Source organism: Furipterus horrens, unplaced genomic scaffold (assembly GCF_987537825.1).
Source record: "Furipterus horrens unplaced genomic scaffold, mFurHor1.1.pri manual_scaffold_1, whole genome shotgun sequence".
In the NCBI taxonomy this organism is placed as follows: domain Eukaryota; kingdom Metazoa; phylum Chordata; class Mammalia; order Chiroptera; family Furipteridae; genus Furipterus; species Furipterus horrens.
In genome coordinates, this window is record NW_028327171.1 from 60,661,200 (window position 1) to 60,674,304 (window position 13,105).

Sequence of the window (13,105 nt, forward strand, 5' to 3'; positions counted from 1 at the left end):
AACTAGATTACCCTTATTTAATCACACCCTGAGTTATGTAGTTAATCATGTTAGATTGTGAACCTGGATTAACCAGTAATGGAGAAACGGGGGAGAAGAAGAGAGGAGGGGGAGCTAATCACATTAGGGAAGGAATCTAATCGCATTAGTATAAAACCAGTTTTCTTTGTCTACGTTGTGCGCACATTCTCCTGGCTGGTGGTACACCCAACTCTGCAGACTCATGAATAAATGCCTCACTTTGCTGCTCAAGTCCTGTGTCCTGGTTTTTATTGTGAGCATTTCTCACATGGGAACTAAGAAAAAGGTATTCAAAGGTTTCGTGGACTAGAGAGCAGCTAAGCAGGAGGGGAATGATGAGTAGATTTCAATGGGTGCGTTTCAAAGGGGTCTTCAAAGCTGGGGGGAAAACCAAGTCACAGAGATGAAGACCATTCAAAAGATAATGGAGTCTTTATTTTGGGTAAAAACATGTCTAATGAGAGACTATAAAACAAAGAAATGAAAATCTCATCCAGCTAAATCTAGAAAGAATATAGAATTCAATAGAGAATCTGAGGTGGCCTACAAAAATAACAAGAGGGTAAATATTTCCTAAACATAAGGCTTGATATGCTTTTTAATAAGATTAATTAGCCAAGGGGTTGTACTGCTATCCACCCTCCATCCCAGGAGTCTCTTATAATCAATGCCACACAGAGCAAAAAAATCTTCCTTAATGAGTATCGACTCTGCCAAAACTAAAACTAAAATACAAAACAAACAAAAATCCAAAACAAAACTAAAAGAGATTGTCAGAGCAAACTTTAACCTTTCTCTCAACTTCTCTTTAAATTATCATGCTGAATTCCTCTCTACTTCAGAGGCATCTCTTATCTCCAGATGCCATCATCATGGACAGCCACACTAAACATTCTTTGGTATGTAAGGGTCATTCTTAAATGTCACATCTTCATAATAACTTCACTGCCTAAGCAGTTGCCTTTTGGGAACTAAACCAAGAGAAGTGAAATTACTGTTCAAGAGCACACAGTGAAAAAGAACAGACCCCACAGGGTGTAAGTGGAGGGGTAAGGAGCTTAGAGCCCAGAGTAGAGACCTAGTTGGACTCTTTGAGCCCTTCCCAATCTAACACATGCACATTTGTGTGAATGTTTGTTTATCAGTACGTTGCAAATTATGAGTCCATGTGCACGGGCTGTGTAAATGGCTAGGTATCTCTTTCAGCTTACTTTTAGAATGAGGTAATTTATAAGTAAGGGCATCGTTGTGTAAGAATGTTTAGGTATACATGTGTAAATTTCCCTCTCAAGAGAATGGCACCACCATACCCCAGGTCGGCCTAAAGGAATCCAGCATCCTCCATACAATAAGTAACCATTCTTTTTCCAGCCTACCTCCTAAATATATCTCATTGCCATAATATCATCTCCTATCCACCTCCCCTGCTTCTACTCTAGCCCAGACTGCTGTGATTTCTTCCCAGGAATTCCTGACTCCAACCCCTCCAATAGGCTTGCTCAATGAAGGCAAACCTTTCTAAAATCCAGAGCAGGTAATACCACTGCCTAGAGCTCTAATGTCTACACATTGCCCTGGTGATAATGTCTATGTCACTCAGTCCTGCTTTAGGTGGTTCTTCTCCCCCTTACTCTCACCTCTCCCCCCACAAAATGGTGAAGTTCTATAGATTAGTTCTGCTCTGTTCTCTAGGCCTGTGGGCGATACCCCTCTGCCAGGGACCTTGGCCCTGGCCGTATCCCTTGCCAGGCTCCTGCCTATTGGTCCTTCAAGTTTCAACACGGACCTCAATCACTATAGGAAAACCTGCCCCACCCACACGCTCCTGCCTAACACAGCAATTAAAACACATACTCTTCTACCCACGCAGTTTTGTCATTTGGTTGTTAGCCCTTTCCAGATTGTGTGCTCTGGAAAAAATGAATCCTGTAATGCAGGAAGGTCAGGCAGAGCCTTGATTAAGAGGCAGAGGGAGGAGGAACGTGGTCACCCACTCGCCTTCAGGCAGCATGACTCCAAGCCTTAGGGGTGGGGAGGTGAGGGAGTGGAACTACAGCACACGCTTGCTACCGGAGATACGAAGCTCCAGTCTCCAGAACTGCACGCAGAGCTGGGCATGCGTATCTGGAGCCTGAAGCCGGCTATTTCCAGAATCCTCTGGAAATGCATCGTCTTCATCCAAGACTCTATTTCTCATAAAGCGCCACGGGGCTTCTCTCAGCTTTTAAGGAAAAATTTCTTCAAACAGCTGTGCAGAGAGGGAGATTAACCAGTATCTTTCCCTCTGCCACCGGAACCAAGGCAATCCTTAGCTTCTCTGGGGTGGGGTTTGGGAAGCCTCGTCTAGACTTGTCGCAGTTCATTAGGTCATAGTGTCACTAGCAATTATGAGAAATGGAGATTTTTGAAGAGAGTGAAGGGGGCAGGGTCCTTTCAGCCCGGTCTTTTATTCACACTGTCCCAGAAGGCTTCTTGGTCTCCCCAGGGGTCCGTGGTGGCCACGGGGCATCTGCTATGTTAGTGGAGGTAGGGCAGTGGAGTCGCTGGCTTTTCTCAGTATGTTTCGAGGGAAACTACCCAAATGGGGGTTCCAGATCTCCCTTGCTCCTGATCTTCAGTCCTCAGATTCCACTCCACTTACGCTTCAGGGACTCAACTCCACTAGTCTGTGTGCAAGGATCCACTCCACCCCTACCCCATCCCCTAGTCCCTAAATCTTCAGTCCCTACCCTCCAACACTGATACCTTAGCGTCTTCTTTCAGAGGAAGACCATTACTTTTTCCTTGTACTCTGGCATCATCCTCATATTGAGAATGTCACACCTCTAGGGCCCCATTAGTGCTGGTGCTGCAGGTTAGCCCAGGGCTTTCAGAAGCTTGCCTGGAGAAGGCAGTTCTGTTATTGGGCCTCAGCTTGCCCACCTGACACAAAGCCCCGTGGATTGAGGACAGAGAGAAGGAGTGTGTCAAGACAGATGCACTAGGCAATACCTTTCATTGGGCCTTATCCTTTTTATTGGGTACAGTTATCCTTAATCAGAAGGCTCAGTGGGTCAGACTTCCCTAGTTAAACCTTCGCTTTCTACCCTATAGGAGAAATCAAAACTGTAGGGCATAGAGGAGAGAGGTCATTCCTCTCCAGATCCTTCCGACTCAGGTCAGTTATATGACTGTGTTTGATAGTTGTCGGCTGAAGGTCAGGCTTAGGAGCTAGAAATAGAACCTGTAAGCTATTGATGCACACTGGTGGTGCTCATTGGCTCTCAACTGGGAGGTTGAGAACATGAGGCCACTGTGGGGGAGGGTGCCCTGGAGAGGAAAGGGAAGTTGGAGAACCAGTCAAGTTTCAGTTCCACAGCTGTTAATGATTGTTTTGTGATCTTGATCAACTGCCTCTGTAGGCCTCATTTTCCCTTTCTAGATAATATATGTATGTGGTGGAAAGGCATGGGGTGGAGGAGAGTGGTCTTTCTGATAGTTTTTCCCTGTGTTAAGAGCATTCCTGAAATCCTGGCCTGGTAGCTCAGTTGGTTAGAACATCATCCTGATACACGAAGGTTGTGTGGGTTTGATCCCCAGCCAGAATCAGCCAATGAATGCATAAATAAGTGGAACAACAAATCAATGTCTCTCTCTCAAATCAATCAATTTTTTTTTTTTAAAGCATTACGGTAGTCCCTCTCTATATCGCGGTTCACTTACCGTGGCCTCACTGTATTGCAGGATTTTAAAAACTATTTTATTTAATTATTTATCGTGGATTTTTCACTATATTGTGGGATTTTGCAGTACTGTATATGTATGTTGTTAAAGTTATGTAGGTTTAAGAGTGTAGAATATGTTTAAGAACATAAGTAGTGTTTATAAAAGTGTGGAAAAAGTTAAGGGACTGGGAATGGTTTATAAGTGTGTAGGAAGGGTTTATAAAGCCTTAAAATATATATAAATACTAAAATAAATGTAAGGTTTCTACTTCACGGATTTTCACCTATGGTGGGGAGGGGTCTAGAACGTAATACCCATGATAAGTGAGGGAACACTACTGCAAGAAAATCTGTTTATTATTTTAGGTTCTCATCATACCACCAGAGGTCACTATTGACTAACTAACTCAATAGTATTTTAGTCAGTTTAGGACAGCCCTGTTACTTTCAATTTTCTACACATTACTGAAAAAAGAAGGGAAAGAAAGAAAGAAAGAAGGAAAGAAAGAAAGAAAGAAAGAAAGAAAGAAAGAAAGAAAGAAAGAAAGAAAGAAAGAAAGAAAGAAAGAAAGAAAGAAAGAAAGAAAGAAAGAAAGAAAGAAAGAAAGAAAGAAAGGAGGAAGGAAGGAGGGAGGGAGGGAGGGAGGGAGGGAAGGAGGGAGGAAGGAAGGAAGGAAGGAAGGAAGGAAGGAAGGAAGGAAGGAAGGAAGGAAGGAAGGAAGGAAGAAGGAAGAGACAATGCCCAGGTAAAGGCTTCGATTTATTCAGCACCCTCAACACAGAAGGAAAAGGAGTCTGTTAAGCCAGTGGTTCCGAAAACTTCTTGCATGTTAGAACCCTTAGAAGATGCAGATGCCTGGCCTCTGTTTCTAGACACTCTGATTTCACTGATAAGGGGTGCGACGTGGGCAAGAGTATATTTAAAAGCTCCCCAGTGATTCAAATTTGCAGCAAAGTTTTGGAACTGCAAAGGAGCCTGATCTAAACTTTATATGTATTAACTTCATAGGAGAAAAGCAGGAGTCCTCAGGGAAGCATTTCTAGGAACATGCTTTATGCAGCTCCAACTTGAGACAATAATAGCCCCTGTGCACGATCCAGTATTCCCAGGAACAAGAGCCTCACTGGAGTGACCAGGGAATTGAATCGAAAAATGATAATAGCAGCTTTTACTTATTAAACTCTTATAATGTGCCACGTATGTCTTACCCTTTACAGATTTTAGCTCATTTAATCTTCAAAATAAGAGGTTAGATGCTGTCATTATTTCCACTTTACAGTGAGGAAACTCAGATGCAGAATGATTAAATATTTTGCTCACCATTACAAAACACAGCTAGTGAATTGCAGAGCCAAAGTTCAAATCCAGGCGATCTGTCTCCAAGAGCACAAACTCTTAATCATGTTATTCTACTTGCTAATGCAAAAATAGTGAAATTTCCCCCTTTCTCCCCATTTGATCTATGTTCCCTCCAATTAGTATTCAGATCCATTCTCATCCCTCCTTCATTTTCTAATCTCATCACCAAGGCCTACATTTCTGACCACTGTTCATTCTTAAATTACTCAGGTTTTTAGTACCACATAACACTGGGTGCTCTGGGGAGATATAACATTTATTTTCTCACTGCATGGCAGGACCTTCACTAAAAACTGTGTATTATTTAACATGAGGCTCATGATAACAGTATTGCAGGTGGAGAAACAGGCTCAGTGAGGTAAAGTGACTTGATCAGCTGATGTGGTTTGGTCTCAGGCTCTTAGACCTGATTTTACTCAGGGCATTTCCATCTATCTTAGTGTAACTGAACAGATTCTGGCTGCCTGCTGCTACAAAAGCCAACACTCGAGAAACAGATACTGATATAAAGGAACATGGTTTGTTTGCAGATGCTTGCCATCTGGAAGATGGGGGACTTATGTCTCAAAGCCCATCTCCACCTCTCAGTGGAGGCAGAGGCTTTTTATAAGGAGGGAGAAGGGAACAGAACACAGATATCAAAGAGGGGGTTTGCAAAGTTGTCTATGTGCAGATGAGCTCAGTCCATTCCAATGAGGCAAGTAATGGTCCGGTGTGCATCATCCCGGTTTAGTCATCTGGATTCACTTCAGCCTGGCTTCAGGTCATCCCAGCTCCACCGTTGAAGGTCAGCAAATCTCCCAGAACTAGAATGCTTGAAGGTCGGGGTCTGTATTTTTGGCAGTTAGTTCCCAGGATTGTTATATAAACACACTGTTCATCTACAAGCTACATATTAGAATCAGCACTTGCAGAAATAGTGTTAAAAAAATGGTGGGGTGGGTTACAATTTCCCATTGTTACAGTTTTCCATGGTCACATTACCAGGGTCTCAGTAAATATTTATCAAAAAGTGAAAGGAAAAGAAAAGAAAGGAAAAGAAAGGAAGAAAGAAAGGAAAAGGAAGGAAAAAGGAAAGAAATGGAGGGAGAGGTTTCTTCTGTTAAAGATATAATTAATATCATAGAACAGTTTCAAATGCCCTTAGTCTGAGAGTGAGTGAGGAGGTGGTTTTCCTAATATCATGCCACCAGGATGGAATTTTGAAGCAGCTTATTTTGGCTTTCCCTTGAGCTTGGACTAGTCTTTTTCTGCGTATGTATCTGTGTCACCAGCTAAGGAGCAAGCTCTATGTTTCACATCTCCCACTTCACTCAGCACATTGGCTTGCATGTAGTAGTATCAAAGAATCATCTGGTACTTTTAGAGATAGGTGACACCTTGGAAATCATCTTGCTCCCTGCCCTCAATCTGCAGATGTGGAAACTTAGGTCTAGGGAGATTGAATGTTGGTGCCAAGATCACAATTAGTTTTAAAGCTGGGATTAGAATGCAGGTCATCTTGACTACCAGCTTCATTTGCCTGGCCCTCTTCCAAAGTCAATAAATGTTGATTTGTGCATTGATTTATTCTAATGTCAAAAGGAGCTGTATTGTGGATCATACAATATATTATACATAAAGAAGCTTAAAACTATTTCTTTAGGTAGTTACCACTGCAAATAATTTTTGGTTATAATAAGATTTCAGATTCATCCAGCCAAATAGTTTAGTGAATGATTTTCAGAGTTTGGTCAGAAGATCAGTTAACATCACCTGGGAATTTATTAGAAATGCAATTTCTCTGACTCCACCATAGACTTATGGAATCAGAAATGCTGGGGGTGAGGAACAGCAAAATGTATTTTAACAAACTCTTCAGGAGATTCTGATACTAAGGTTTGTCAACCACTGGTTTAGTGTGAGATGTCTATTTATTTGGTTTAAGAAATATGTAACTATAATGAAAAGCCTCATTTGAAAGATTTTGCAAAATGGGACTATTTTAAATCAGATATCCTATTATGTATTATCTTGACTAGGACTTATCAGGCCCAGAAACAAGAAAATGTCACTTGAAGTCTTTTGTGAACAAGCCAGTTTTTACTTTGTAATTTTTCTCTTGGATACATCTGTTCTTAAAATATTTAGGATTACATTGGCATGACAAAAGCAGTACAAGGCCAGTAATTGTAAGTACTATGGTTTTTAAAAAAAATTAGAATAACTTAAAAGACAAGAATTAGATTCTATGGTCCCGCTGTGTTATCCTTTCCCTGAGGTCAATGAGTATATAATTCCCTGGCTCCTGCTGCCTAGATTGGGGGTGGGTGGAGGGTTATGGGTCACAGAGAAATTGCAGAAATAACAGTCAATTTATCAGAATATAAAAGAAAGAGAACTCATGAGCCACCTGTGACGTGCCAAACACTATACTAAATACATTATCTCATTTAATCCTCTTGACAGCATTCTGAGGTAAGAAATAAGAAATTTAAGGCTGTGAGAGATTAAATAACTATGACTATATGACTATAAGCATTCCATTCAACGAGATCCAAGATCATTCATTCAGCAAACATTTATCAAGAACTTACTCTGTGTTAGACAGTGTTGTGGGCATGGGGGATATAATTGTGAAGAAGACAAAGTCTCTACTCTCAATTTGCTTCTTGTCTAGCATAGGAGAAAAACTAAAAAGAAAACAAATATATAATATCATGTCAGATAATGATAAAAATGAAATAAGAAATATAAAAATTAGGTAGGTGAGGTGATAGAAAGTACCAGGAGTGTATGTTACGTGAAATGTCAGAGAAGTAATAGTAGAAAGAAAAAAAAATAAGTAGGGGCAGTAAGCCATGAGAAAATCTGGGACAAGCTCTAGGCCCAGGAAGAGGCAAGTGCTAAGTTTGTAAGGCGAGAATGCACAGTTAGAGGACTCCTGTGTCTAGGGTGCAGTGACAGAGCTGATAGAAATAAGTTTGGAGAGAGATAATGAGGTTGGGCAAAAAATGTATGGCCCTGCTGGCCAAGCTAAAAAATTTGAATTTTAATATGAATATCATGGGAAGCCATTGGAACATTTTCAGTAGGAGAGTAACATTAGCTCTTTCTTCCTCTTTCTTAATTTTAACAAATACTTATGAAATAACTGCTATGACATTAATATTCATACAATGAGCTTTACTTTGCCTTTAAGTGGCAACATGATTTGGCTATTATACTATGTCTTATGGTCTTAAAAAAATTCCATATATTTAAAGTATACAAATAAGTTATGATATATGTATACACCCATAAAACAATTACCAAAATCAAGATAATGAACAAATTCTTCACTCTGAAAAGTTTACTTAGGCTCCTTTGTAATCTCTCCTGAACACCCCTGCCCCTAACTCAGACCTAGGCAACCCCTGCTGTTTGATTATACAGGTTGGTTTGTATTTCCCAGAATTTTATATAAATAGACTCATTTATGTAAATAATAGTATATGTTATTTTTGTCTGGTTTCTTTCACTCAGCATGATTATTTTGAGATCTATCCATGTTGTTGCATGTATCAACAGTCCATTCCTTTTTATTCCTGAGTAGTATTTCATTATATGGTGAAAACAAAATTTGTTTATCCATTATGATCCGTTGATGGATATTTGAGTTGTTTACAGTTTTTAACTATTATACATAAAGCTGCTATGAAAATATGGGTATAGTCTTTTAAAAGATACATGCTTTCAATTTTCATGGGTAAACACCTAGAAATAGAACAGCTGGATCATATGGTAGATATATGATTAACTTTCTAAGAGACTGCCAAACTGTTTCAAAAGCTTTTGTACCATTTGACATCCACACTAATGAGAGTCTGGAGACCGGGTGTAAGGTATAAACAGTTTATTGAGCAAGCAAGGGACTGAGTGAGAGGGAATCTATTCCCAGACCACCTCAGGGGCCCCAAGAGTAGGGGACTCCTGGACTTCCTCGAGGGCCCGTAGGAGTCCCACTCAGCCTTCTGCTGAGATGCACCTTTTAAGCCCGCAAAGCACAACAGCCACAGTGCCAGACACTCTGGGAAAGTTCCTGATTAGGGAGATTCTTGTTATTTTGGCCATGGGGTCAGCAATTTTTCATTCTGGCTGCCTCTAGATTGACATTTAGTTCCTGCCAGTCACCAGCACTTGTTATGGTCAGTATTTCATTTGAATCATTATAATAAATGTGTAGTGCTTTTTTTTCAATTTTATTTATTTACTTTACTTTCAGAGAGAGGTGAAGGGAGGGAGAAAGAGAGGAAGGGAAATGTTGATGGGTTGCTTCTTCTTACAAGCCCCCAACTGGGGACCTGGCCTGCAACCCAGGCATCTGACCTGACCAGGAATTGAACAAGTGACCTTTCAGTTTGCAGGCTGGTGCTTAATCCACTGAGCCACACCAGTCAGGGCAAATGTGTAGTGCTTTTAATGTTGGTTTTGACTGGCATTTCTCTAATGACTAATGATACCAGGCACATATTGGAAACCTAATGCCAAATACGATGGCGTTAGACAGTGGGCTTTTGGGAGGTGATTGGGACATGAACCCTCGTGAATGGCATTAGTGATTATATAAAAAAATACCCTACAGAGCTCCCTAGCTCTTTCCAGCAAGTGAGGACACAACAAGGAGTCAGCAATCTGCAATCCTGAAGAGGGCCCTCACCCAACTATGCTGGCAACTTGATCTGGGATTTCACAGCACGCAGAACTGTGAGAAATAAATTTCTTTTGTTTATAGGATGCCCAGTCTGTGGTATTCTGCTATAACAGCCCCAATGGATTAAGACAGTGGCCATGTTCAAGCCAATGAGATAAGACTTAGGAGAAATCAGACCTGAGGACACCTTGATTGATTTTGGACTTCTTATTTCCAGAACTGTGAAAAATAAATTTCTGTTGTTTAAGGCACCCAATCTGTGGTATTTTGTTATGGCTGCCAAAACAGGCTAACACAGCTTTCTCTAAGGAAATGACAGTGTGTCACCCACTGCTGCCCCTGCATTTGTACCAGGAATGCAAGCAGGCAGCTCTGCTCACAGCTCCTGACAAACATGGGAACTAGGCATATCCCCCGCCTTCCCTTGGCTGGCATGTCTATTTCCTAAGTCTTAGATGAGCCAATGGTAGGGACCCTTATAGTAACGGAGAGGTAGCTTTCTCTAAAACGCATTGATGTTCCAGGCTTTGAGTAAAACTTAACCTCTTTCCCTAAAACAGTTATTTGAATGCAGGTAAAATTACCATGAAATTGTATTTTTAGTTTTGAAATTTTAATTGAGTACTGAAATTGTGATTTTCAGCCTCAGAGGAGAAAATTACTCAAAAAGGGCAATATCATAGATATTTGTGGAGAAAAAGGGGTGTTCATGAGTATGGTACCTAAAACAAATGAGTGTTGGGTTGTTAGGTTGGTTGTCTATTGTAGCCTTCTGAGTTTTCAGCTCTCTGCTGGCCAGCTATAGCAACCTGCCCATCCACATCTCTGCCTCACTGAATTTGATGAACCTGTTGTCTATCCGAGTCCCTACTGGTTGGGCGAAGAAAGAAGGGATACTTTATTCATCTGGAGGGCATAGGAAATAGAGGCAGACTTTAACTTCAATGCAATTGCACCTACTTTGTAAATTCTTGGAAGAAAGTGCTCATGAGGGTGGCTGAACTAGAAACTGACTGAAGGAAATTTTGCTCTTTCTTTTCAGTTGCGCCCCTCTGTATGAAAAGCAACAGCCCTCAATCTAGACTGATATACATATTTTCTGGATGAACTGGAAAAAGTAGCCATAATGCCTGCTTTCTCTAAATCTGTAAAAATAAATAAATAAGTAAAAATGGGAATTGCAATCACGAACTCCACGTTTAAGATGTCAGAAATAGATACAGGGCACAGGTTAGATGATAGTTTTAGGACTAAGAGCCAGTGGATTCCTGGCCCTTAGTCCTTTTATTCTCCGGCTTAAGCTAACCTTTTGTCAAATACCTGTAATTCACTAGATGATGTCCACGAATTCTTTCATTCAGCAGAAGTTTTCTTTGGCAAGCGTGGTCTAGGCATCGCTCTTTCCAACTAAAGCACTCTAGAATTTAAAGTATTTCTGAGCAACTCCTCCATCGGTTTAGTACTGAGTAGGGCCGTTTGCACCTTTACTTCAGTTTTTGCAGCCGTACCGTCCAGCGGCTCATAGCTATTGGGAAAACATGAGTGACTCCCCTGAACCAAGTACGAAATGGTACAGAAGAGCAGATGATTAAATGTTAAAACGCTTTCTAGGGCCTAACCATCTTTCCTGGCCCAAAGCCGTAACGAGAAAAGACGAAGGGAACGGCTCAGCAGTACCTCCGGCCCCCAACCGCTGGGCGCTTTGCGTTGGGTGCAAGGCACTGGAACCAAGGCCGGGCGGGGCGCTGACTGGGGCGGAGCTGGGTGGAGCTGGACGGGGCCGGACGGGGCCGGGCGGGGCCGGGCGGGGCCTGGCGGGGTCAGGGTAGTGGGGTGGGTGTGACGGCTCTCCCAGCTCCAGCCTCGCCCTGCTACGGTCTCTTTAAGAAGCGGAGCCACAGGCTGGCACGGCAGGCGCTCACGTGACTCGGCTGTGCGCACTCGTTCGCGGAAGTGGTCCAGCCCCTGCAGCCGGGCGCGGGGTCCTCGGGGACCCTGCCTGCCCCGTAGCAGGTGGCTGGGATGGTGCAGTTGTACAACCTGCACCCATTCGGGTCGCAGCAGGTGGTGCCCTGCAAGCTGGAGCCCGAGCGGTTCTGCGGCGGGGGCCCCGATGCGCTGTTCGTGGCCGCAGGTTGCAAAGTGGAGGCGTTCGCGGTGGCCGGCCAGGAGCTGTGCCAGCCAAGGTGCGCCTTCTCCACGCTGGGCCGGGTGCTGCACCTGGCCTACAGCGAGGCCGGTGAGTAACGACGTGGCCCCGCCTTGGGGCCTCCTTGCTAAGGAACCGAGCGTCCCACAACCGCAGCTCTGGGAGGGAAAGGGTCTTCTGCTTCCGGAAACTTGCCGGATGGTCTCGCTTGGTGGGGATGCTGATGACTAAAATGCGCTGAACTGTGCAGTTGTCATGGCAGCCACTGGTGAGGGCCTGCTTCTAGATGGAGGGGATGCTGAATGCTTCTCCTCCTCTCATGCCCTAGCCAGAAGGGTTGGGTGGCTGGTTCCACTCAATACAGACACTTAAAAAACAAACAAACAAACAAATAAAAAAACCCCCACAACAACAACAACAAGAAAACAAACGAACAAAAAACCTCTTAGTTTAGAAAATTTCAAACATACAAAAGTAAGAAGAAAAGTATCTTGAACCCCCAGGTACTCTCAGCTTCAACAATTAGGCCAATTTCTGGCCAGCCCTTTTACATCCACGTATACCTTTACCTACTAACTGCCAGTTTTTGAAGCTCACATTACATGCTGATTTTAAAGTCTGCATACGTGGAACTCTGGTCTTAGAACGCCCTCCACTCCCGACCCCCATTCCCTCCCCTAACAACGTAGTAGCCTCCACTAATATTTTTACAGGAAAGTGAAGTGTACCAAGGGGGCACTGTATGGGTGTGTGTATCTAACATTTAATAAGAGGTACGTCTTCAGATTACGAAAGGAGTCACTTTAGGATTACTTTGAGTTTAATTCCTCCTTTTCTAGAGAGGTGTAGATGTGCAAACTGCAGTATTTATGGGACCCAAGGCCAAAATACTTAGTAATGAAGTGCAGAGCATGAATCTGGAGGATTGAAGATCTCCCTCTAATACCTTCCCTGTTTGTAGCTGTTTTGGTGTGAGTTTATAGAAACTTTTGCTTCTCAGTTTCTGTTAAAAAAAAAAAAAAAATTGAGTCACTTAGATCAGTGATTTCCAGACACTGGGATTTTTTGGATTAGAAAAAACTGTGGGACTGCTGTACGTAGTATATATTTATTTTGTCAATTAAAGATATGTTTTAAAAAATGAAGAACCCTTCTACTTACTGTCACCATTATTTATAAAAGAAACACTTCTCCCTAAG

General features: G+C 42.4%; 1 protein-coding gene across 5 annotated transcripts in view; it reads left to right on the forward strand.

Moving 5' to 3' along the window:
* Nucleotides 1-11,684: 11,684 nt before the first annotated feature.
* Nucleotides 11,685-13,105, forward strand: part of HPS3 (HPS3 biogenesis of lysosomal organelles complex 2 subunit 1) — a 45,320-nt gene continuing 43,899 nt past the window's right edge. For 4 of the 5 annotated variants that reach the window (XM_090275721.1, XM_090275725.1, XM_090275728.1 and 1 more), the window contains exon 1: nucleotides 11,685-11,996. In XM_090275721.1, the coding sequence (XP_090131847.1) occupies nucleotides 11,780-11,996 (217 nt within the window). In that variant the 5' untranslated portion in view covers nucleotides 11,685-11,779. The remainder of the gene's footprint in view (nucleotides 11,997-13,105) is intronic. The other variant, XM_090275726.1, reaches the window with a different exon arrangement.